The sequence below is a fragment of the Barbus barbus genome, assembly GCF_936440315.1.
Source record: "Barbus barbus genome assembly, chromosome: 1".
Lineage (NCBI taxonomy): Eukaryota > Metazoa > Chordata > Actinopteri > Cypriniformes > Cyprinidae > Barbus > Barbus barbus.
The window spans coordinates 36287335-36314019 of record NC_136729.1 but is presented as its reverse complement, the minus strand read 5'-3'; the positions used below and the strand labels follow the sequence as shown (position 1 = coordinate 36314019).

The window sequence follows — 26685 nt, the reverse complement described above, 5'->3', positions numbered from 1 at the left end:
AAGTGCTCACCTATTTTAAACTTTTCATTCTCACTTAGGTCCATCAGCATCCTTTGCAATAAATCCAAGTCTATTAAATAACTCCCCACCAGCAAAAATCACGTTTAAAAGCCTTAATTACACAACGATGTATGCAACTGCATGTAGAGAATGATTAACATCCTGTAAATCTACTAAGTGAGGAATAATCTCATAATGATCTGTTTTAATGCACAAGGCAATTTGATTAGCTGTGCTGATAATATACAATTTGTTTTTATAAATGTCTTACCTTTTAAAAGTTCGTCACAGTGGTCTCCTCTGCTGCAGCTCTATGGCGCTGATAGTATTAGCGCAAACTTCCGGGAACTATTGAGTGGGTCCACGATCCGCCATTGCTGTAAAAAAAACGGTCCATTGGAGTCAATGGAGTTGTCGCAACTCTCTCTCTCTATGGCTCTAGCATAGACCAGTGACATTGCGGATTTTGCAACTCTCACACAAAATGGGAGATGTATTTAATTATTTGTTTTGCTGAGTGCTGTAATTTCATTATAACGCGGTAATCAACATCGAACAACGTGTTTCATAAATCATTAATTTTCTGTTCTGTAGGCCTATATTAGTTAGTAAGTTGTTTACATTTTCTACCTTTGACTGACTCATTTCATTCCATTAAGATGCTCTCCTCATGCTCATTTTATAAAAAATAAAATAAAAAAAAAAATCGTATTTTTTTTACACATTCAATTCAATTCAAGTTTATTTGTATAGCGCTTTTTACGATACAAATCTTTGCAAAGCAGTTCTACAGGAATTTAAGTTTTCACAATATATTTATATATTGCAGAACCTTAATATGTTTGACCTATGGCAAAATTTGGTCATTTTGTATGTTGTCTGAGCATTGGCATCCTCCAAAGTCCTCTGAGGGGTTGGCATTATCTTTCCTCAGGTGTTCGGTCATTCCTAGTTACCACGGGATGTTAATTTGATCAGATATAACTGCAGTACAAGATTATAAGATGCATTATGTGAATGCTTGGCTAAAGAGATGTGTCTTTAATATAGATTTAAACAGAGAGAGTGTGTCTGACCCCGAACATTATCAGGAAGGCTATTCCAGAGTTTGGGAGCCAAATGTGAAAAAGCTCTACCTCCTTTAGTGGACTTTGCTATCCTAGGTACTACCAAAAGTCCAGAGTTTTGCGACCTTAGGGAGCGGGTTGGATTGTAGCGTGGTAGAAGACAAGTTAGGTACGCAGGAGCTAAACCATTTAGGGCCTTATAGGCAAGTAATAATATTTTGTAAATGATACGGAACTGAATAGGTAGCCAGTGCAGAGACTGTAAAATTGGGGTAATATGATCATATTTTCTTGACCTGGTAAGAACTCTAGCCGCTGCATTTTGGACTATCTGTAGCTTGTTTATTGAAGATGCAGGACAACCACCTAGCAGTGCATTACAATAGTCCTGTCTAGAGGTCATGAATGCATGAACTAGCTTTTCTGCATCAGAAACAGGTAGCATGTTTCGAAGCTTGGCAATGTTTCTAAGATGGAAGAATGCTGTTTTTGTAACATGGGAAATATGATTTTCAAAGGACAAGTTGCTGTCTAATATAACACCCAGATTTTTGACTTTAGTGGACGTGACAGTGCATCCGTCTAGTTGCAAATTGTAATCCAAGAGATTCTGTGTACAGTTTTTTGGTCCAATAAGTAATATCTCTGTCTTATCTGAATTTAATAGGAGGAAATTATTGGTCATCCAATCATTTACATTTTTTACACAATCTATTAGCTTAGATAGTTTAGAAGTTTCATCTGGTCTTGTTGAGATATATAGTTGAGTATCATCAGCATAACAATGAAAACTAATCCCGTATTTTCTAATAATATTACCAAGAGGCAACATGTATATTGAAAATAGCAGAGGACCTAGGACAGATCCTTGTGGTACTCCATACTTTACTGGTGATAATTGTGATGACTCTCCATTTAAATGAACAAAGTGGTAGTGATCGGACAGGTAGGATCTAAACCATCTTAAAGCCTGCCCTTGAATACCAGTATAGTTTTGTAATCGATCTATGAGTATATCATGGTCTATAGTGTCGAACGCAGCACTAAGATCAAGTAATACTAGCAATGAGATGCAGTCTGGATCTGAAGCAAGAAGTAAGTCATTTGTAATTTTAACAAGTGCAGTTTCTGTACTATGGTGAGGCCTGAAACCTGACTGAAATTCTTCATAGAGATAATTTTTTTGCAAGAAGGAGCACAATTGAGCAGACACAACTTTTTCTAAAATTTTAGACATAAACGGAAGATTTGAAATGGGTCTGTAATTTGCCAGTTCATTAGAATCTAGTTGTGGTTTCTTAATAAGAGGCTTAATAACCGCCAGCTTGAATGGTTTTTGGACGTGACCTAAAGATAACGATGAGTTAATAATATTGAGAAGCGGTTCTTCTGCTACAGGTAACAACTCTTTCAGTAGTTTAGTGGGTACAGGATCTAATAAACACGTTGTTGGTTTAGATGCACTGATAAGTTTATTTAGCTCTTCCTGTCCTATAGTTGTAAAGCACTGCAGTTTTTCTTTGGGTGCGATGAATGAAGCTGAAATACTCTGTATTTCTGATGTTATCTATTTTATCAGTAAAGAAATTCATAAAGTCATTACTATTAAACTGTGAGGGAATATTTAGATCAGGTGGCATGTGTTTATTTGTTAATCTAGCCACTGTGCTAAATAAGAACAAAATGGGTAGAACAAAAGTCATCATAGCAGTTATTTGAGAATTGGCTTACCAGTCAGATGGAGAGTAGCGTCCTGGAGATGTTGTCCGACAGGAGTTCTGCTCCGACTCTGCTGGGGTGCAGGCCATCAGCACGGAAAAGCCTAGGACGCTCCCAGAAAATATTCCAATTATTAACAAAGAGCAGTTTCTGTTCTTTACACCATGACAATAACCATTAGTTTAAAGCAAACAGTCTACTGAACCTTTCGCTTCCTTGTCGATACGTGGGAAGCGGTCCTGACACGATGATCTTCACCGCGGGCAATGTGCTGCGTACCGTCTCGATCGGGCTCCTGAAGTCCCTCTTCAGTCATTAACCCCCGCGTGCAGCACGACAGCACCGATGCTCTCGTCGCCCTTCACGATCGCGGGTATCTGTGCAGAAACATCGAGAACACGAGCACCGGGGAAACAGTGAGTGTGCACTTTACGGGGAAGTCGTGGCCTAATGGTTAGAGAGTCAGACTTGTAATCCGAAGGTTGCGGGTTCGAGTCTCCGGCCGGCAGGAATTGTAGGTGGGGGGAGTGAATGTCCAGCGCTCTCTCCACCCTCAATACCACGACTGAGGTGCCCTTGAGCAAGGCACCGAACCCCCAACTGCTCCCCGGGCGCTGCAGCATAAAATGGCTGCCCACTGCTCCGGGTGTATGTTCACGGTGTGTGTGTGTTCACTGCTGTGTGTGTGCACGTTGGATGGGTTAAATGCAGAGCACGAATTCCGAGTATGGGTCACCATACTTGGCTGAATGTCACTTCACTTTACCTTCAGCTAACGTAGCACGGACATGCCGGATGATGGAGTCTCCGACGATCACAGAGTCGCGTTCCGTCTCGCGGAGGGGAGCTTAGCGGTTCCAGGTGGAGATCTCGAAGACCGGAGGTGGCGGAGGGGGAGAGGTCGTCGTCCGGGGCTTGGCTCATGTCTTCCGCTGCTGGTGCACCCAGGGTCCGTGGCGTCCCGGCGCCGAGTGAAGGACATCTGGGAAGATCGCGTCCTGGGTGCACAGGGTCTGTGCAGAGAAACACATGGAGTAGAGGTGGTGGGAGTGTTAGCAGCATGCTGTATACTTACCCTGGACTTGTGAGCATCAGCCTGGGATGTTTCCAGTGCGGCTCTCCGCTCTCTCAGCTGGGCCTGCTTCTCCACCAGGTCGCGGATCTGCTTCTCCATGGCCTCCAGCTCCAGCTGCACCGAATGCAGCTCGAATGTGTCCTCACCTGCACTCAAAGGTAGACACAAATCTGCCATTTAAGCAAGTAAGAGTGAAACAATGGTAATAGAATAGAGTATTAGCAATCTAAGCGAGATTAGCGGCAGCCACGCTGCCGATGCTAACGGGCTATAAGCTAATAGCAGACACGAAAAATCAAAATAAATCTAGTGATAACAAGGCACTCTGATTGGTTTTGTTTTAGAATGCTATAGTGGATATATTCACACGTTATAGAAAAAAAATTATAGTGTATAAAATTGTTTTTAAGATAGAAAATCTTACACATCCATTTTATACATGACAAGAACAACTGTCCTGCTGGTTTTGGTTTTGGTTGGGTAGTGCAGACCAGTATTAAGAACAAACAAAATGTGATTTGGTATATTAAGGTAAAAATAGTCATTATGACCCCCTCTACAAAATAGTGGATTATTTAGTAAATAGGCCTATACATCCATGACATTTAAAGTTTTGGTATCCTTCTTTACTTGTTTTTCTTTGACCACAATTTTTTTTTTTATCAAAATCAAAATGTTTAGTAAAACTAGTAGTTATTAATCTACTACAAAATAATACAATAATTAAGTGGACTGTAAAAAGTTAGTGTGATGCCACTTTTTTTTTTTTTTTTGAATATGTAGTAAAAATGATGGGCCCGTTTCGGCCACTGAATAAAAAAAAAAAAAAAAAGGTTATTGCGACTTTTTATCTCACAATTCTGACTTTTTTTCCCCGCAGAATTGCAAGATATAAACTCACAATTGCGAGTTATAAAGTCAGAATTGCGAGATATAACCTCACAATTCTGACTTTTTTTCCTCAGAATTGCGAGTTATAAAGTCAGAATTACAATTTATAAAGTCACAAATGCAAGATAAAAACTTGGAATTCTGACTTCTGTTCTCGCAATTCTGACTTTTTTTCCCCCTCAGAATTGTGAGATATAAACTCACAATTGCGAGTTATACAGTACATATACAGTAAACTCGCAATTTCGAGTTAAAGTCCAGTTTTGAGGGGGGAGCAGGGGGACTTATATGTTCTCAGAATTGCAAGATTATATCTCACAATTCTGACTTTATATCTCACAATTCTAAGAAAAAATGTGTTGACTGAAGTGACACTTAAAGTCGACATGACATCAAAAGTGACAATTCTTATTTTTTGATTGAATACTATAGTGTTTATTATAAATAATTTATCCGTGCACTTTAGGGGTGGCACGGTACACAGAAGTCACGGTTCGGTATGTACCTCGGTTCGGGGGTCATGGTTCGATACGATTTCGGTACAACAGAAAAAAAAAAAAATCTACTATGCTCTGTTTCTTTTCATTTATTTTGAACAGAGTGAATGTTATAATGTAACATATAATATATTACATTATATATATATAATCTGCAGTACATATATACATACATACAAGGAATAAATTCTTGAAATATATTTGATTTAGTTAACAGATAAACAAAGGGAAAAAACAGTGAGACACATAACAGCCTATATATGCTGAGTTTCAGTAAATTTTTGTGACACGCTTAATTTGTTCACAAAAAGGAAACTAAAATGGTTTTGTTTTCATAGTGTACACAAATAAAATCAGACCTTTATACAGTGATGCATTATTAAGACAATAAGTGTTTAAAGTTGATTCTGCTTAGAAAAGGAAACAGTTGACGTGATCGCGATGTATAAATGTATTATATTTCTATTTTTATATTGTTGCAATTTCTAACAATAATAGTATTATGTAGTTCGGTATTTTATTATATTTTTAGTTATTTGTTTTATTTTAAGTTTTATTGTATTTTAAGTTGAGGTCTTCACTGAGGATATGTCCCCGGGGCTCATCCAGGTGTCCAGCCTCCGCCGACGATCAGGGCCACATACATCATCTCCCGATCTAATTAATGCAGCCTAACAATCCTTTAACGGATTTGAATAATAGAAGTGTATCAGTGTGTTATGTGTAAGCCAGGTTAAAGAAATGTGTCTTTAATCTAGATTTAAACTGACAGTGTGTCTGCCTCCCGAACAGTATTAGGTAGATTTTGAGTGCTAAGGTGTTTGAGAGTTTGGGTGCTAAATAGGAAAAGGATCTGCCACCCGCAGTCGATTTTGATATTCTAGGTATTATCAAATGGCCAGAGTTTTGAGAACGCAGCAGACGTGGAGGACTATAATGTGATAAGCGCTCGCTCAAATACTGAGGAGCTAAGCCATTCAGGGCTTTATAAGTGATTAACAAGATTTTAAAATCTATACAATGTTTGATGGGGAGCCAATGCAGTGTTGACAGAACCGGGCTAATATGGTTGTACTTCCTGGTTCTAGTAAGAACTCTAGCTGCTGCATTTTGGATCAACTGTAATTTGTTGATCAAGCATGCAGAACAACCACCCAATAAAGCATTACAATAGTCTAACCTTGAGGTCATAAACGCATGAATTAGTATTTCTGCATTTGACGTTGAGAGCATAGGTCGCAATTTAGATATGTTTTTGAGATGAAAAAACACAGTTTTACAGATGCTAGAAACATGGCTTTCAAATTAAAGATTGCTATCAAACAGCACACCAAGATTCCTAACCGATGAAGAAGAATTGACAGAGCAGCCATCAAGTGTTAGATAGTGTTCTAGGTTATTGCATGTGGGGTTTTTAGGTCTGATAATTAACACCTCTGTTTTTTCAGAATTTACCAGTAAGAAGTTACTCGTCATCCAGTTTTTTATATCGTGAAGAAACATAGAGCTGAGTATCATCAGCATAACAGTGAAAGCTAACACCATGTCTCCTGATAATATCTCCCAAGCGTAACATGTAAAGCGTGAAAAGTAACGGCCCTAGTACTGAGCCTTGAGGTACTCCGTACTACACTTGTGATCGATATGATACCTCTTCATTCACTGCTACGAACTGATGGTGTTCAGATAAGTACGATTTGAACCATGCTAATGCACTTCCACTAATGCCAACAAAGTGTTCTAGTCTATTTAAAAGAATATTGTGGTCGCTAGTGTCGAACACAGTGCTAAGATCCAGTAGAACTAATAAAGAGATACAACCACGATCAGATGATAGAAGCAGGTCATTTGTAACTCTAATGAGAGCAGTCTCAGTACTATGATACGGTCTAAATCCTGACTGGAATTCCTCACAAATACTATTTTTCTCTAAGAAGGAATATAATTGCGAGGATATTACCTTTGCTAGTATCTTTGACTGAAACGGGAGATTTGAGATCGGTCTGTAATTAACTAAATTTTTGGGGTCAAGTTGTGTTTTTTTAATGAGAGGTTTAATAACAGCCAATTTGAAGGTTTTGGGGACATATCCTAATGACAGTGATGAATTAATAATAGCCAAAAGAGGATCTATGACTTCTGGAAGCAGCTCTTTTCATAGTTTAGATGGAATAGGGTCTAACATACATGTTGTTGGTTTAGTATAATTTAACAAATTTATACAATTCTTCCTCTCCTATAGTAGAGAATGAGTGAAATTGTTCCTCAGGGGATCTATAGTGCACTAGCTGATGCGATATTGTAGCTGACGGCTGCATGGTTACAATTTTATCTCTGATAGAATCGATCTTGGAAGAAAATAAGCTCATAAAGTCATTACTGCTGTGCTTTTGTGAAATGCCAACACCTGTTGATGCTTTATTTTTTGTTAATTTAGTGACTGTATTGAATAAATACCGGGGGTTATGTTTGTTTTCTTCTAGAAGAGACAAAAAGTAATCAGATCTAGCAGTTTTTAATGCTTTTCTGTAGGATAAGGTATTTTCCCGCCAGGCTATACGAAATACCTCTAGTTTTGTTTTCCTCCATCTGCACTCCATTTTCCGGGCTGCTCTCCTTAAGGTGCGAGTGTGCTCATTATACCACGGAGTCGGACTGTTTTCTTTGATCTTCCTTAAGCGTAAAGGAGCAACTGTATCTAAAGTCCTAGAAAAGAGAGAGTCCATAGTTTCTGTTACATCATCAAGTTTTTCTGCGTTGTTGGATATGCAGAGGAATTGAGATAAATCAGGAAGATTACTTACAAAGCAGTCTTTTGTGGTAGAGGTGATGGTTCTACCATACTTTTAACAAGGAGTAGAATTTACAGTTTTAGCTATATGGAGTTTACACAAGACTAGATAATGATCTGAGATATCATCGCTTTGCTGCAGAATTTCAACACCACTAACATCAATTCCACGTGACAGTATTACATCTAGAGTATGATTTCAACAATGAGTAGGTCCGGAAACGTGTTGTCTAACCCCAATAGAGTTCAGAATGTCTTTGAATGCTGATCCTAATGCATCTTTTTCATTATCGACATGGATATTAAAATCGCCAACAATTAAGACTTTATCTGCAGCCAGTACTAACTCAAATAGAAAATCAGCAAATTATTTAATTAAGTATGTGTGGTGCGCTGGTGGCCTGTATACAGTAGCCAGTACAAACATCCCAGGGGATTTATCACTAACACGTGTTTCTCTAGATAATTTTATACGCAGCACCATAAACTTCAAACGAGTTATACTTAAAGCCTGCCCTCCGAGAAATACTGAGAATATTGCTATAAATTGTAGCAACACCTCCCCCTTTACCTTTCGGACGTGACTCATTTTTATAGCAGTAATCTTGGGGGGGGGGGGTGGACTCATTTAAAGTAATGTATTCATCTGATTTTAGCCATGTTTCTGTCAAACAGAGCAAATCTAGATTATTATCATAGATCAAATCATTTACAAAAAGTGATTTTGTAGAAAGGGACCTGATATTCAGTAAGCCAAGCTTTATCAATTGTTTCTCTGTATTGTAAACATTTTTTATTTGTTGAACATCAATTAAATTGTTACTCTTAATTTGATTTGGACATTTTCTGTATTTTCTAGTTCGGGGAACAGACACAGTCTCTATAGTGTGATATCTGGGTGAAGGAGTCTCTATGTGCTGAGAAAGCGGAGCTGAAGTCCACAAACAGGATCCTCATATAAGTCCCTGGTCTGTCCAGATGCTTCAGGATGAAGTGCAGTCCCATGTTGACTGCATCATCCACAGACCTGTTTGCTCTGTAGGCAAACTGCAGGGGGTCCAGTAAGGGACCAGTGATGTCCTTTAGATAAGCCAAAACCAGTCTTTCAAATGATTTCATGGCTACAGATGTTAGAGCCACAGGTCTGTAGTCATTAAGTCCAGTAATTTTGGGTTTCTTTGGGACGGGGATGATGGGGAAGCATTTGAAGCATGATGGGACTTCACACAGCTCCAGTGATCTGTTGAAGATCTGTGTGAAGATGGGGGCCAGCTAGTCAGCACAGGATTTCAGACAGGCTGGTGACACATCGTCTGGGCCTGGTGCTTTCCTTCTTTTATTCTTTCTGAAGATCTGGCACACATCTTCTTCGCTGATTTGAATTGTAGGTGTGGGGGAGAGGAGGGTTGCTGGAGGTGTTAATGGTTGTGTGGAGAGGTGTTCAGGGCAGGTGTGGGTTGATTTTTCAAAACGACAATAAAAACTTGTTCAAGTCATCTGCCAGTTGTTGATTCTCCAGAGTGCTCGGGGATGGTGTCTTGTAACTGGTGATATCCTTATACCTTTCCAGACTGAAGCAGGATCACTGGAAGATAATTTTTTCCTTAGCTTGTCAGAATAATTCCTCTTTGCCACTCATCTCCTTTTCCAGTGTGTATTTGGCCTGTTTGTACAAGACTTTATCCCCCTTTCTGTAAGCATCTTCTTTGGCCTGACGGAGCTGTCTGAGTTTTGCAGTGAACCATGGTTTGTCATTGTTGTAGATTAGATGAGTCCTGTTAGGAATGCACATATCCTCACAGAAACTGAAATAAGATGTTTCAGTTTCTGTGAGCTTGTCCAGATCGAAGGCAGCGGCATCAAAAACAGTCCAATCAGTGAGAGAGAAACAGGCTTGTAAATCCCGCTCTGTTTCATTAGTCCATCTTTTAACAGATCTTAATACAGGCTTTGCAGATTTAACCCTCTGGGCCCTGAGGGTGTTTTGGGGACCTGGAGAACTTTCGACATGCCCTGACATTTGTGCGTTTTTCAGTTGCTTATAAAAATATAAATGGCTAAAGTCTAATAACACTGTAAACAGCACAAACTGGGCTACAATAATATGTTAGCAGCATTTATGTACATGATTGTGTTTTTGAGAAATCAACGTTTATGCGTGGTTAGTGAAAAACTAAAATTTTGAAGTCACTGAAATAAGACCATAAAACACATACAGAACAATTGTTCACAAGACTTTTGAGAACCGGATCTTGTAGCCTAGAATGTTTGCTTCAAAATTATGTGAAAATCATCTTAATTGCTCTCAAAAAAAAAACGATATGACTTACTTCATTTGAAAGAATACACTTCAAGCTTTCTATAGAGATAACTCTCATGTCTGTGTGTTGAGTATTCGCTGAGTTACACTTCATTTTAGTGACGCATTTCTGAAAACAGATCGCGGAGACGGAGAAGACAGAGAGCGCACCCTGATTGTTTTCTTTATTCTTCAAAAGCACAAAGTTTAGTTGTTATTATGAGTGAATGCAAATAAAAGTAGACCCCTTACAGATTCGAATGTTGTATTGATCTTATCTGAACGATCAAAAATGGCAGAGTAATTCAAGCTCATTTTTGCCTTATCAGGAAAATCTGCCCCAAAACACGTATTCGCGTTTGTCGGGCTCAGAGGGTTAAGTTTCTGCCTGTAGGTCGGAATAAGATGAATCAAACAGTGATCAGAGAGTCCTAAAGCTCCCCGTGGGACAGAGTGATATGCATCCTTTATTGTTGTGTAACAGTGATCCAATATATTACTGTCTCTGGTGGGACATGTGATGTGCTGTCTGTATTTTGGCAGTTCACGGGAGAGATTTGCTTTATTAAAGTCCCAGAGAATGATTAAAACATAGTCCAGGTGTTGTTGCTCACTCTCTGTGATCAGATCAGCGAATTTCTGTAAAGCTGTGCTCACGTGCGCTTGCAGTGGAATGTAGACACTCACGAGAATGAACGAGTAGAACTCCCGTGGCAAATAGAACGGCTTGCAGTTAATGAAGAGCATTTCTAGATCTAAACAACACATCTTCTTTAACACAGTTACATCTGTACACCACCTCTCATTGATGTAAAACCACGTCCCGCCGCCGTGCGATTTCCCCGTTGATTCCGTGTCGCGATCTGCTCTGATCAGCTGGAAATTAGGCAGATGAATCGCGCTGTCTGGTATGTCGCCATTTAGCCAGGTTTCCGTGAAACACAGGGCAGCAGAGTTAGAAAAATCCTTGTTTGTCCAGGAGAGCAGAAGGAGTTGAATTGAATTTATTTTATTTGATCAGGGACAATGCACAAAAAACATTAGTCTAAAAAAGAAGAGATGTCATGTGCCAGGTTATAGCAAAAAATGCTAATTTCCACCCGCAGTCCCTGGACAGGTTGATATTATACTTACACAAATTCATAAAATATATACAAAATAATACATGGACTCCTTCATCTCCTTCCACATCGTCATCATGCTTGCCCTTTCCTCCTTCTGCTCTTCCTTTGCCTCTTTGCGCAACCTTTCTTCATACTCCCTTTGCTCCTGGACACGGAGTGCTTCTTGCTCTCTGAATGTTGTTTCCATAGTTTGTAGAACTGTAGCTATGTGATCTTTGTTTTTTTTCGACTTCTTCCTTGGCAGCTGAGTGAAACCTAAAAAAACATGATCAATACACATTTTAAGATCCTGATCCAATACACAGATCCTGATTTTAAGTTAACTACTAGGCTAACAAATACAATATTGCTTATTGTTAATTCATAATGCATTAACTAAAGTCTACATTTGCAACTTTGAATATTGAAAATATATTTACATTTACATTTAGTCATTTGGCAGACGCTTTTATCCAAAGCGACTTACAATTGGGGAATACACAAAGCGATTAATCTTGAAGAGGCAATCAGACAGAGGAAGTGCTCGTAACACCAAGTCTCAGTCATTGTTCAAATAAGTACAAGCTAGTAAGCGGAGCGAAAGACAGAGGGAAAGAGTTTTTTTTTTTTGAGTTTAGGATGAAGTGAAGTACTGCCGAAAGAGATGAGTTTTCAGTTGTTGCTTGAAGATTGCCAGGGATCCGGCGTTCCGGATAGGGGTGGGAAGATTATTCCACCAGCCAGGAATGGTGAACGAGAATGTTCTGGAGAGTGATTTTGAGCCTCTCTGTGATGGTACCACAAGGCGTCGCTCACTAGCAGATCTCAAACTTCTGGAGGGGATGTAGGTTCGTAATAGTGAGTGGAAGTAGGAGGGTGCTGAGCCTGTGGTAGTTCTGTAAGCAAGCATCAGTGTCTTGAACTTGATGCGAGCTGCCACTGGTAGCCAGTGCAAGGAGATGAAGAGAGGTGTAACATGCGCTCTTTTGGGCTCGTTGAAGATCAGTCATGCCGCTGCCTTCTGAATCATTTGTAGAGGTTTGATTGTGTTTGATGGCAGACCAGCCAGAAGAGCATTGCAGTAGTCCAGTCTAGAAACAACAAGGGCCTGGACAAGAAGTTGCGCAGCATGTTCTGTCAGAAAGGGCCTGATCTTTCTGATGTTGTGTAGTGCAAACCTGCAGGATCGAGCAGTCTTTGCAATGTGCTCTTTGAAGGTCAGCTGTTCATCAAAGATTACACCAAGATTTCTGACCGAAGTTGATGGGGTAATCATCGACTTCTCGTTTGGCTCTCATCGAAGGCGGTCACATTTTTCTTCCCTCCCTGCCCTTATCACCCCTGCTAGCTCTCTCCTGTCTTGTCCTTGTCTGACACTGAAGAGACTTTCTCCGCAATATTCTACAAAACCGAAATTATGGATCTGATCAACTGGTCTCTTAATGCAATTGACACCATCTTGGGATCGGGAGAACCCAAGTGTCCTGCTGGGACTTTCGCAGCTGGCTACACGATGGACGCATGGGAGAGGTGGCGGGTCGTGTGTCTGGCGCCTCTTTCCGTGGAGGAAATTGAAGACATCTACCTATTCGGAACCATGATAACTGGGTTACTGCTGTTTGGATTAGGTGTTACCCTGTTATCGGAGAATTCAGGAGACGGGAAAAGCTGTCCAAAACCTCACAAGGCTGCCCTTCATGATTGAAGCAGTTGGCAGCGGTCAACTCTGAGACAGAGACTATTAACCGCAATATGGATTCGATCACGGCTAAGCTCTCGGCTTTGGAAAGGAAAATTGATGGACAAGGAGATCAGAATGGACAATGAGAATAAGCTGTGAAAATAAAAGGCAGCTTTTCGCCCAAAGACCAAACAATCTTATCTCTTTCGGCTTCCCAAAACAACAGAACAGCTTGGCAAGGTTGTTCTGGAGTCTAACTCCCCGGATGAATACTGCAGAGAGACGCTCTTTCTTCCCTCCCCCCTCAACAAACACCTTGTGATTGTCGAGCGTTTGGGTTCCAGCCAAGGTTGTTTCCATGGCAATACAATCTGTGGACTGAAACAACTTGTCTGGAGTGCCAGCGCGGCGGATCTCTAGGCACACAAACTTACACATACACACATACAGATATTCATTCACCTCCCTACCCCCATCCAACGCCTTTGACGCTTCTTCCCGTCAGACTGATAACGGGTCTGGGTTAGCGCTGTAACGGCTGCAGACCGGATGGTTGGTCGCCTGAGCTGGATTATCTTGCAAGTGTTCCTGTATTGACTGTGCTCTATGCTGAGGTTTTTGTCTGTTCTCACACTGTACTCCCGTTCAGGAGCATAGTGTGAGGATTATTTTTTTCTCCTTTCCTTCCTCATGTTGTGCTGTATTCTTCTTCTCTATTGCATTTCGTTGCCTTGTTACATGTGCAATGACAATAAATTGAATCCAATCCAATTGATGAGCCTAACTGAATCGTGAAGTCATGCTGTAGAGTCGGAGTGGCAGGGAAGACCAGAAGTTCCGTCTTTGCCAGGTTGAGCTGTAGGTGATGTTCTTTCATCCACGCCGAGATGTCCGCCAGGCAGCCTGAGATCCGTGCAGCTACCGTTGGGTCATCTGGTTGAAAAGAGAGATAGAGCTGTGTGTCATATATAAAGTTCAGTGTTTCCCACAGACTTACAATATATGCGGCACTTCTCCCGGGGGGAGGTGGGTAAATATTGTGGCGGGAGGAGCAAACGACAGACACAGTGGGTGTGGCGTCAAGCCTCGGAGAGGTTTTTATTAAACAATAAAAAGGGGAAAATAAAGTGTCCAAAGGGGCAAAGTGTCCAAATAAACGGGGAATCTGGTGTCCTCGTTGTGCTGCGGGGCTTGTACCGGAGGGTAGTGTTCGTCAGGGAAGGGTCCAGGGAAGGGGCAGAGTCCGGTGGCCGCACGCGCTCCCCTCTCGGGGCCGGGAGCGAGTGGCGGCGGCGGCGTCTCATGCGCGGCTCCTTCCATCTCCTTGGTTCCCGGCGCTTCTGGGGGATTCGACGGCCCGGCATCCTGGTCCGTCAGCCGCCTAACGGGTGCGGCAGTCCTGCTCGACGCACCCTTCCTGGACCCACGAGGACACCAGCGTGCATGCACGGGGAAGAGACCGGTCTCCCGAGGAGAGGCGTGCTCGGTGTTTAAACGGCGGCGGTGATGAGGTTCTATTCACGTCAGGTGCGCCTCATCACACGCCGCCAGCCCTGCGTGTTCAGCGCCCCTCCTCTCTCACACACCCACTCCCGTCGGGAGCCTGGTGAAGGGCGGCGAATACGGGACGGGGTGGTGATGATGGACAGGGGGGAGGCAGCCGACTCGTCACAATATAAACTATACGCTCATGAACGTTGCTTTATTAGGCATTAAATGCAAGATGAAATTAAAATGACATTGAAAATTTTCTGAAGACAGTCGGTTTCCTTCAGAGATACAGTGATATAAAAACACCCGCGTCGCGTTTTGATTTTGAAATGTGCATGTTTATTCAATGAAGTCAAAGCCTTTTGGAAAATCTATTTGTGGCAGTCAGTGTTGATATTGTGGTGAGCAGCCACAAATAAATAATATATGGGAAACACTGAAGTTATGGATGTGTAATAAATATTTTTAAAGTATTGTTCATTGTTAGTTCCCGTTAACTACTGCCAACATACAAAAACGTCATTATAAAGTATTATGTATCTTTTCATTACAAAACACAAAGATATTTGATTATAACTCTGTTTTCCTATATTTTGTCTTTCACAGGTTTATCATGTAAACAATTAATTAGTTTAACATTACCCACCTGTAACACAATCAGCCTGCTCTGCATTAGAATTTGGTGCCTCATTATCGTCCGAGTGACTTGACGTGCTTCCGTCACACGCATCCTCAGCGACACTAGTTTGGGGTTCCTCTGAATTCAAGCTACTGGTTAAAGCTACAGGATTTGTGGAGTGGCTGGATCCTAGTGATGGGTCGTTCTTGAACGATTCGTTCATTTTGAACAAATCTTTAATGTGACTCGGGAAGAACGAGTCGTCTCGGGGAGTGATTCGTTCAGTTGCGCATGCGCATTGCACAGCATTCTCAGGTTTGAGTCGTTCGTTCATCACGTGACAGCCCCATACGCTTAACCAATGCAGCCTGAGCCGGAAAGAGAATTGATTAGTGCTTCGATCGAGTCTCGGGTTTGAGTCGTTCGTTCTTTTGTCACGTGACATGACAGTTTTGGACAGAGAAATTAGTTAATTTACAACCTTCCTTACAAACGGGTGCATAGTCATTATTATTATTATTAGAATTATTAGTATTATTATTTACTCTTACAGTTATGTGATGCTTTTCTGGTCTCAAATTATTGCTTTTAATTTCTGTCACATGGTTCTTTTCCATAACACCATGTGGTTAAAAAAATATAACAACGAGTTGGTTAACCTCTTCTTGCACTACACATAAATCTGCACAGTTTTGTTTTATTTAACTGGTTTGCACTCTATCTATTCTGCCATGTGCCTTATGCCACTTTATCTCTTTTTTTATTTGTCTACAAACGTCCTCATTTGTATATCTGTATAGTTGTATATACATATGTTTAAACTGTATTTATCTGTATTTGAACGTCTACTGTCAGTGTCTTAAATGTTAACTGTATGCACCAAGGGTCTGAGAGTAACGCAATTTCAGTTCTCTGTATGTATGCGCCGTACATGTGGAAGAATTGACAATAAAGCAGACTTGACTTGTTATGCTTTGTTTTTATTTATTTTTTTTAGTCTAATCTTCATAAAATACAATACCTTGTTGTATTTATGTCTTTTGAGTTAACCCTTTAGATTGGACTATAGTGTTACTTACTATACTTTTGTAACATATGACACTTTAGACATTAACACTCTGTACACACTCCTGAATTGTTTTTTATTGTTTATTTTTGTGCCAGAAAAAGCTATAGCAAAGAAGATAACTATTCCAAAATGAATTTAAACTATTTAAATAAAAAATACAAGAAAATTTAAATATACTAAAGCCACAGAGCCTTAAAAAAACTAAAACAAAATACTGCACAACAAGCTAGGCTTTTTTTAATAATAAATAAAATAAATAAGCTTTAAAATAAACAACACTTTTGTGCCAAAAAAAAAGCTTTCTAGCTAAGAGAATAACTAATCCCAAATGAATTTAAACAATGAAAAAAAAAAAATGAAAAAAAAAAAAATTATATATATATATATATATATATATATATATATATATATATATATATATATATATATATATATTAGCACAACAAGCTAGGCCTTTTTTAAATAAATAAAAAATAAATAAGCTTTAAAATAACACTGTGGCTATATTTTAGAACATGCCTTAAGGCATGTTTGCATTCAAAAAAATGAACAGACCATTTTTATTTCTAGGAAAATGCTTATTACACATATTTTGATAATTTTATGATAATTCTTAAATATGATCCAACATACAAAAAATACAGTTTTACTTTATGGTAGCCTATTTGATATGTACTGATCCGGCAAGTGGTCACGTGACAAAAGAACGAACGACTCAAACCCGAGACTCGATATAGACGAACTAATCAATTCTCTTTCCGGCTCAGGCTGCATTGGTTAAGCGTATGGGGCTGTCACGTGATGAACGAACGACTCAAACCCGAGACTCGATATAGATGAACTAATCAATTCTCTTTCCGGCTCACGCTGCATTGGTTAAGCGTATGGGGCTGTCACGTGATGAACGAACGACTCAAACCCGAGACTCGATATAGGCTGTGTCCAAATTCAGGGTCTGCATCCTTCGGAGTACTCATTTGAAGGATGTTACGTCACAGCGCCGCGACGAAGGTTGTCCAAATTCGTAGGATCCTTCAAATGCGGCCCACAAATACGTCCTCCTTTTCCCCGAATTGGAAGGATGGGTGTGGTGGATCCTTTCCCGTCCTACCTATCCCATAATTCTTTTCGGCAGAGCGTAATGGCGGACGAAGCGAGTGGTAGCGGAGTGGGAGAGGAGTTTCTCTGACAAAACAACCTAAAGTTTATGCTTCGGCTCAATGAATTTGTAGGAGAAATTAGTAGAATACTTAAAAACAAATAAAAATAGGCTATAATGGCTTACCTGGATGTGACTGTCTTGTAGTCTGATATAAAAAACTCTCCGACAACGAGCAAAGAAAGTATTTAATTTATTTAATTGCTTTATTTCTTCCAAAAGAATTAAAATGAGGAGAATAACTCTTTGTTTGTCCATTTTCCCGCTTCTTGCTTGGCGCTGTCACGGTTGCTAGGCGACAGGATATGAGCAACGGGTAAGGGAGGGAACTGAAAGAAGGGTAGGCTGTCCAAATTCACAAACACCGACTTCCGGGTTTTGCGGACGTCGGAGGATCCCTACTCCTTCAACCGGGTAGGAAGGATCCTAAGGAGGATGCAGACCCTGAATTTGGACACAGCCATAGACGAACTAATCAATTCTCTTTCCGGCTCACGCTGCATTGGTTAAGCGTATGGGGCTGTCACGTGATGAACGAACGACTCAAACCCGAACACTTGTCAGATAAGAGGTGGTGCGCTAATCATAGACTAAAGACCCAGGTAAACAATTAAGTAATATTTTCTGTTTCTTATAGCATAGTTTTGTATTGTTTGTAGTGTGATAAACGTTTGCATAAGTAGTAGATGTGTTTGGAAAGTAACAGATAACATTTGAATTATATTTTGCTAAAATTAATGAAATGAACGAAATGACTCGAAAAAAGATTCGTTCATTTTGCTGAACGAGACTCAAAGGTCCGAATTGGTAAAATGATCCGAACTTCCCATCACTACTGGATCCCCAAATGGATTGACAAAAGTCATAATAGGCCCAAGAAATTCTACCACTACCACTTTGTTTTACCACAAATTTAAGGCGGCGCAATATTTTCAGTTTACTAATGACCTGACTTTTTGTCCTGTGAATGCCTTGCTCTCGAAGACGGTTAGTTATTTTATCATACGTAACTGCATCACTAACTGTTCCTCTGAGATGACGACAAATCTCTTCATCCGCCCGGATAAGGAGAAGCGCTTTAATTTCATTATCGCTCCAGTTGGATGACATTTCTTTTATTTCCGTAAACAGTGCGGTGTGAATGCGTCATCTGCTTCAGAATGTTACGATTGGCCCGGAGTAGATGTCTTACATCAGCGCGTTTTGAACATGTATGCGCTCATACCGGAAATTTTCCTTCTGTGTTCACACACAGCAGAATTCTGGCAATTTACTGATAATGTTACAACTTCTCATACCGGTAAAATGCCGGAACAAATTTACCGGTATTTCACAAATGATCTCTTTACGGCAATTTACCGGTAATTTTCCAGAAAAGTCTATATACAACCTGTTCTTACTCACCTGTTGTTACCACCTCTATGATTCAATCACAAGAAAAGACTCCGTTGCAGGTGACATTACCAATAGACTAAAACCTGAAAATAAAATACAAAAGATGTACATAACAGCGGTGCGTCTTAACTCATTTTTCTTTACTATTTTCACATTAGCTCGCTGCTATGTAACGTCTGACATAACCTGCGATAACAAGGCAGTGTAGAATTATATGCTTCCCTGATTAATTCCCTGATTGATTCGGTAAACTGACGTTATAACTTAACTTACCAGCTGATGTAATCACCGTAATGATGGCTCCAAAACACACCCTCGACGTTGCAGATGATAAGATCCACAAAATTGATCATAAAAAAATGAAAAACTATATAAAAAAAAAAAAAGAAAAACGGATACAGTGTAGCTCTTTTGATTGGCCGAAATCCTCTGATCTCTGAAGAGTGCTCGCGGTTGCTTCTACAGATGCACAAATAACTTTTGCTCCATTTGTCACACAGGTATGTGGTGCAAAAGGGAGAATGCGCGAAACTTGTCATTTGCAGGTGAAAAACAGCGTTAAGACTCGTAGCAGCAGGTTCAAGCTGTTGTCGTTATGTACGTGTGTTTGTGCTAGAAAAAGCATCTGAGAAATAAACATATAAGAAAACATTCTACAAGTGTGGAAATCTTATTGCAAGAATTCAAATACTGATTTGTGGATGTACAAAATTCGTCCGCGACTTCACATTTTTGATGCAGGTGTGTGAATGTGTTTTGCACTATATTCACTGCAGCAATAGTAGCAAAACATGTGAGTGTAGGAGTTTCTTGATTTGTGATTCGTAGAATAGGATTTGTGTATCTGCAATGAAGGATCCGAGAAGGTGTAACTATTGTGTTGTGTTTGTGGGAGCGAGAAAAAAATCTAACCATTCTGGGGGATTTGCTACTCAACAGACAAACATGATCTTGTAAGATGTGCTCCCTTTACACAGTGTGCACTATCACGAAATCGAAAGTGAACAGCGCAAGCACTTATTCAAAACCGATTTGAATGCGATAGTGTGAAAATTATATTCAATATCAGCAAGTTTGCAGGTGTGGGTGGGAGTGGATGGAAGAAGAGTGGAGCAGGCGGTAAGAAAACAAAAAAAGAAAAATACATATGGAGCTCAATTTGAATATTGCACCAATTTTGGGCCTGTTTACACCTGGTCACTTTATGCGTTTTCTCTGATCGGATATCTATCCGATTTGTTAAAATGTTTCCATTTACACTTGGCCACATAAATATGTCTTGGCAAAACGGATATAAATCCGTTCTTCAATTCCCGCGCTATATGCAAATTTAACAGAGTTCACATCAATGACAGCAATACATAGGCGCTGCATTTTATTTATTATCAGCTAATGTCAATATCAGAGACCGCAACAGGAGAAAGTGTGACATCAGCACTGGAGAGATAGGTTAGTCTTACTACTTTTAATGAAGATGATTGTGTGTTGAGCGTCTGCGACTTACTTTCAGTTTCATTCGTGGCAGTTTGCGTTTCGGCTTGCTGAAGAGACTTAGTATTTTTATTCTATACACATTTTTATGTATAGTATTTTTATGTTACAATAATCAGTGTCTAGCAGTAGCACACCTTTTTCTAAAGAAAGGATATGGACCAGAAGACATTGCAATTACTGCATGATACTTAGACAGACTTAAAGAAGTTCCAGATCTATACTTGTGCTCTTATTATTTCAGTTATTTTGCCTTTAATGTAAATAAACATGTGCACACAATATACTTGCTCTTGTGAATTTATTTTGATGTTAATTACATTTACTTACAAATTCATCATCATCATGTTGAATATGCTATGTTACTATAAAACTCTTATGACAAACATGTCTTCAAATATCTTGCGTATACCGAGCTGCAGTGGACACATTTGTAAATGACTTCACTTGAACCCATTGTGCCAGCTGTCTCTTTAATACCGTGTGGTTTCTATACATGTTGCTGCTGATTGGGCTGACATTTTTGACACACCCACCAAACAAGAGAAAACGTATCTCAAACCCCGTTGCACACCGTTTCCAGGAAACATGTCGTTCAACCCGGAAACCGTAGCAAAACGTTGTGTGAGCCTGAATGTGCCCCTGGTCTTTTCACGATCGTATAGCTATCTGATCACAAAAAACGCATGAAGTGACCAGGTGTAAACAGCCCCTCTGTGATTGGCTGTTATGTAGTGTGGGGCCAGGGTGGGCCAAGCATCTGATAGGGTGCCCCCCTGCCTGTTGACAACTTTATATGCGGTGCACTTGAAACAGAAATTTCTTTAACTAAAAAAATTACTTGAATCATGCTATAGTTACATTTTCAAGTTGACTAGTTAAAAATCGTAAAACTCGGAGACTTGAAAAATCAGTCAATCGTTCTGAAAAACAATTTTATTTATTTTGTTTTATTTTATTTTTTTGCCATATCGCCCAGCCCAACCTGAACCCTATAAAAAATGAGTGGGGTGAATCGAAGAGGAGAAGCACCAACATAGAGTTGGAAATCTGAAGGGTCTGGAATGATTTTGGATGAAAGAATGCTCTCTGATCTCTTGTCAGATGTTTTCTAAACTCTTCAGGCATTATAGAGGAAGACTCAGAGCTGCAAAAGGAGTTTGCAAAAAAGTATTGAACAGTATGAAGAGTATGATTAATTGTGGCCAATGTGTATTAGAGAAAAACATTTCATAACACTTTATTTTGATGGTCCCTTTTGAACATTCTGTTGACACTAAGTAATGTTGCAACTACATGTCAACAAACTCTCATTAGAGTATTAGTAGACTGTCTGCTTCATATCTGCTAACTCTTTATTGTGATGGTCTCCCAACAGACACTCTGCTGACTGTAAGTAACTTTGCAAGTACGTCAACTTATTTTAACCCTGACCCTACGAGTCTACTAATACTCTTCAAACACTTTAATGAGAGTTAGTGGAAATGTAGGTGCAATGTTACTTATAGTCAACAGAATGCGTTAAAAGGACCATCAAAATAAAGTGAAACCAAACATTTATTTCATAATACAATTTTACCCCCATTTTAAGTTCTTATTCTCCAGTGAAAGATTAGGTTTTTGCAAATTACAGAAATGCTTTCATGGCAAAAGTTCTCAATCATAAGATGTTCATTCCAAGTATACTCACACAAGCCCTTGCTTGAGAGGAAAAAAAAAAGTTGAGAAACTGAATTTCATGCACATTTTATTTAACAGTAATATAAAATACCTTTTCATAGCTGCGAGTGCATGCGTCATCTGCCAACAGTTCAGAAATAAAATTATAAAAGCAAGACTTCGTTTTGTGTAGTGAATTACTTGGGCACTTAAGCATTTGTTAATAAAAAAACAAAAAACATTGATGGAGTTTGTGTTTTGTAAAGTATCTAACAATAAAAAACTGATATACAATGCAGAATTAATAATAATAATAATAATAACAATAATATGGAAATTACACTTTTGTCTGTGGCACCTTAAAATAAAATCTAAACCTTGTATGACACTAACAGCATCATGCATTTTCAGTTTGACATCAGAGAACCACAAACTTTAAGTTACTCAAGTTAACACCTAAACATGCTAATTCGGACTACTGGTGTACATACAAGCATTTGTTTAAAATCATGACTCCTCATCCATATTATTAGTAGATGCTTTGATTACAAAACAAGCCTGAAGCTTTTCCAAGTGTTATAGCTAAGAATGGTGGTACATTTTCAGGATTTGTCCACTAAGCACACTACAGGTAAAAACAGGCTTTGGCAGCCAAGGTAATTCAATATTCTTAGTCAAGTCTTACAAAACATGCATAGGCAGATATTTTCCATTACTCAATTTTTCTTTCTCACTTTCCTCCTCTTTTTTAATATATATATATATATATATAAATCTATATATGTATGTGTGTGTATATATATATATATATATATATACACACACACACACATATACATATATATATACATATACACATATATATATTTATATATATTTATATATATATATATATATATATATATATATATATGGTTTATTCTCAATATCTGAAAAAAAAAAAATCACAAACGTCCAGCAAGCCGCAATAAATGCACCCCCAGGCCACCCAAATAAAGCAAAGACATACGTACAGTATGCGCACACACACACACATACACAAAAAGTAAATTCCAGTTTTTAAAGTCCAAGAAAATTCATATTCATCAAGCTAGCTTGTAATAATACAGAAAGTAGGATCCAAGCACACACTAAAGAAACCTGAGGTAAGCATAAACTGTACAAAACCATAAAACATTCCATTTTTGGCATTATAACAATGTTGCAACATTCTTTAAGACTGCCTAATTTACTCTAGAGCTAGTTTATAAGAGTAGCAAAAAGGTATTAATAAATAGTTCTTACTTAGTTTGTACACCCTTTTTGTTAAAAACCTTTTTTTTAACGTTCTGCCCATTTTTAGTGCTGTATTTTTGTAAACGTATAATAGTTAGCAAGAAGTTACACACAAAAAGAGAAAAAAAATCCTATATCCAGTAAGTAAAGGTCTTTTCACATAAGATCTCTTGCCTACTGTAATTCCCTGTGCCGAAATCAAGATCATCCCCCCTCCAAAATCAATTAGAAAAGAGTGAACAGATGACAGCCAAAAAAGAAGAACAAAAAAGGCATATCCAAAGACTAGTGAGTGTCACTCTGAATTATGTTTGAAATGCTGCTCTCCCCCTCACCTCTTCTCTCCTTTATCTCTCCTGTCCTTCTCTTTCTCCTTTTCTCTAAATCTACACTCCAAATCTTTCCTTTCCCTCCATCAACTATGGCATGGAAAAAGATAGGGAGGGGCTTAATCGTTGCGGCGACCGTGCAGGAACAGTGCGGGATCACTGGATATTATCGCTGCCGCTGCAGGCCTTGCCTTCGGTGCCATTGGTCTCTGATGACAGAGCCTTATTAAGGGAGTTGAGGCTGGCATCACAGGACATGGTGTCACGGCGGGGTGGCATTCGCTCATTGATGCGGTCCAGCCCTTTAGCCTCCTCAAAGCTGCTGATCTTGTGCTGAGGTGAGAAGCCTTTAATTGCTGTGGTAGAAAGAAAGAAAGATGGTATAACAAGTGCACACTCCCTAGTTTATTTTGAAATGTAACTGCTTGAAGTAACAGAGAACTAGTAGTATGATATTTATCATCAGGGCTTGACATTAACTTTTTTGCTCACCAGCCACTGTGGCTAGTGGTTTTTCAAAATTACTAGCCACTCAGCAATTTCACCGGCCATAATTTTGTTGCTAGGAAATTATATTTTATACGATTATATGGTAAGTTTACAACAGCATACTACAATGTACTTAAATTGATTTCCGGGTCATATTTGTCTATATAAATGGCAGTCTTTTTATTAAGATTATTAAATGTATGCATAATTTTCACAAATAGTTAAATTTGACTAATAATTACAGTTAATATAATGAAACACTATAGGTCTGTTACCAAACAAATTAAATCAGAATCAACAAAACAGATCCACAGCAGAAGAAAGTGAAGCAGCTGAAGTGGCATTTAGATGCATTTTTACACAGACAAATGTAATGAAGCTCAAATGTAGCATGCCATGAATGCATTTACACTGCACAATTACAACTGCATAAGTTATGTTGTTTTAAATTACAATTTTAAAATTAAACCTTTTTTTTTTTAATACAAATATGAAATACTTTTAAATAAGAAAGTAAACCGCCAGCTGGTTGCAGCAAGTGACTGTCTTATCGAGTGAGTCATTGAGTCACTCACTCAAACGATTTGTTCAGACAGCTGATTCATTCAAGAATGAACCAACCTGTCTTTATGAATGGGTTATTGAATCAATGATTCATTCGATAAAATGAATCATTTGGCAACGAAACACTGCGTGTGTTGCTCAGACATGTGCGACTAATGCTGTGATCTTTGTTTGAAACTATTTTTGTTAATTCGAGCACAAACAGCATTGATTGTGTCTAAAATGTTTGAACTCATAGGACGGGTTTGAAAACCCCTGTGCTAGGCTAATTGAGATTTGTCATAGCACCTGCATATTGCCAGAGGTGGGTAGTAACGAGTTACATTTACTTGAGTAAATTTTTTGGGTAACTAATACTTTTAGAGTATATTTAAAAATGGGTACTTTTACTCAAGTACATTTTTAGTGAAAAAACGGTACTTTTACTTCGTTACTGTGGGCGACGCTATTCTCGTTACTTTATCTTAATGAAATACAAGTTTAAAATCTTTCAATTTATTCCAAACGTGCCGTCTACTTTTTTCTGGGCAATGAGCGATGCCCATTCGCGAATGAGTCAATTCTGTTCGAAGGCTCAATCAAACCAGTTGGCAAACCAGTGAATCGGTTCGCAAATCAGTTTGAATGATTCGTTCAGTTCCCTGCCGCACGCGCTGAGTCGTCTGAAGCGGTTGTAAGAGCATGTAAGAGCATCAAGAGCATTGAAGATGTGACTTTGGATCTACTGTCAGTTGAAAGCAAATCTGCAAAGGCTATGGTTTGCTAGCTATGAAGATCTTTATTAGATGAACACCGCGTGTGCTGTCGGTTCCACAGGTAACGTATAGATCAAAGACTATAGAATACCCAAGACATGTCACTCGTATAGTTTTGAATGGGGAAAAATGCAACGCTTAATATGGCCGCTCAAACACAGGAAGCCCTGCCTTCTGAATGAAAGAGCCAATCACTAATCGGTAAAGTTAGCGCGTAACTGCAGCTGCCGTTAGAAGTCCCAGTTGCTATAGAAACAGTCAGCGCTCTGAGACATGCGCTCAGAACTGCGCATGCACACTGGCTGATCTAGCCTGAGAAATAAGCTTTTTATAACACTATTTGAGCAAAAGAAACAACATTTATGACACAGTTGTTGTCCGATTTCATTGGTGATTTCAAATATGAAATTTAATCGTAAGCTTAGTGAACAGTTTTGGAGAATTTGATGTTTCCCCATACAAAGTGATAGTAGCTGCACTTGGTTGCCTGAGAGGCGTTTCAAACATGGCCGCTGAGTGACATGGCTGTCCTCATTCCCTGTCCATTAGTTAATTAGTCCCCAGCCCTGTGTTTAATTACTCCGCACCTGTTTCTGTTCTTCCTCGTTAATTTCCCAGTGTTCTTAAACCCTGTGTTTCCCTGCCTCTGTGTCCAGTCTGATCGTCAAACCCCTGTCTTCAGTTGCTGTTTCCACGTTTCCTGTGAATCCTAAGTTTGCTGAATTAAAGTCTGTGTTTAAGAGAAGTTCCTTGCCTCTGCCTTTCCCTGCTCCCAGAGTGAGCGTGACAGAAGACTGGACCAACAACAATACTATGGCTGAAGACAGGCTTTGGTGTCTGCGGCAGGATGGTCGGGAGTTGGTAAGGTATGTTGAGGAGTTTCTTGAGCTTTCCAACGAGGTAAGCTGGATTGACGCCTCGCTCGGTGTGTGTTTTCGGTTTGGGTTGGATGATGATGTCATGTCGCGATCTTCCCACGTCCAGTTTTTCCCTGATCGGGCTGATAAATCATGTCCTCAATGTACATGGCATTAATTTCGAAGTCGAAGAATGTCAGACCGATCTTCATCCAACCCAACCTGAGAACAACCCGGCCTCACCAGCTCACCGCTCGCCAGGACCCTCCACATTCCCTGCCAAATGTTCCGGCCACCCAACTCTTCCCAGCACTGCTGCTGTCCTCAGCCCAGAGCACCCCCACAACTCCGCGCTTCAAGAGCGCCCTCCTGTACCTGCTCCTCGCAAGTGCTCTCCTGCGTCCCCGCTG

The 26685-nt window shown here is 39.6% G+C and overlaps 2 protein-coding genes across 3 annotated transcripts in view; both read right to left on the bottom strand.

Annotated features, from left to right (window-relative positions):
• Positions 1-11479: 11479 nt before the first annotated feature.
• LOC306870266 (uncharacterized protein) lies at positions 11480-18571 on the bottom strand (the record flags this gene model as incomplete). Its single annotated transcript, XM_079417432.1, has 3 exons — positions 11480-11718; positions 15261-15422; positions 18298-18571. 3 exons carry the CDS (start codon positions 18569-18571, stop codon positions 11480-11482), a joined length of 675 nt encoding a protein of 224 aa, XP_079273558.1.
• Positions 18572-23639: 5068 nt separating this feature from the next.
• The window catches only part of LOC306872667 (protein phosphatase 3 catalytic subunit alpha-like), a 200140-nt gene continuing 197094 nt past the window's right edge, over positions 23640-26685 (bottom strand). For both annotated transcript variants that reach the window (XM_079421340.1, XM_079421341.1), the window contains one exon: positions 23640-23966. In XM_079421340.1, the coding sequence (XP_079277466.1) occupies positions 23767-23966 (200 nt within the window). In that variant the 3' untranslated portion in view covers positions 23640-23766. The remainder of the gene's footprint in view (positions 23967-26685) is intronic.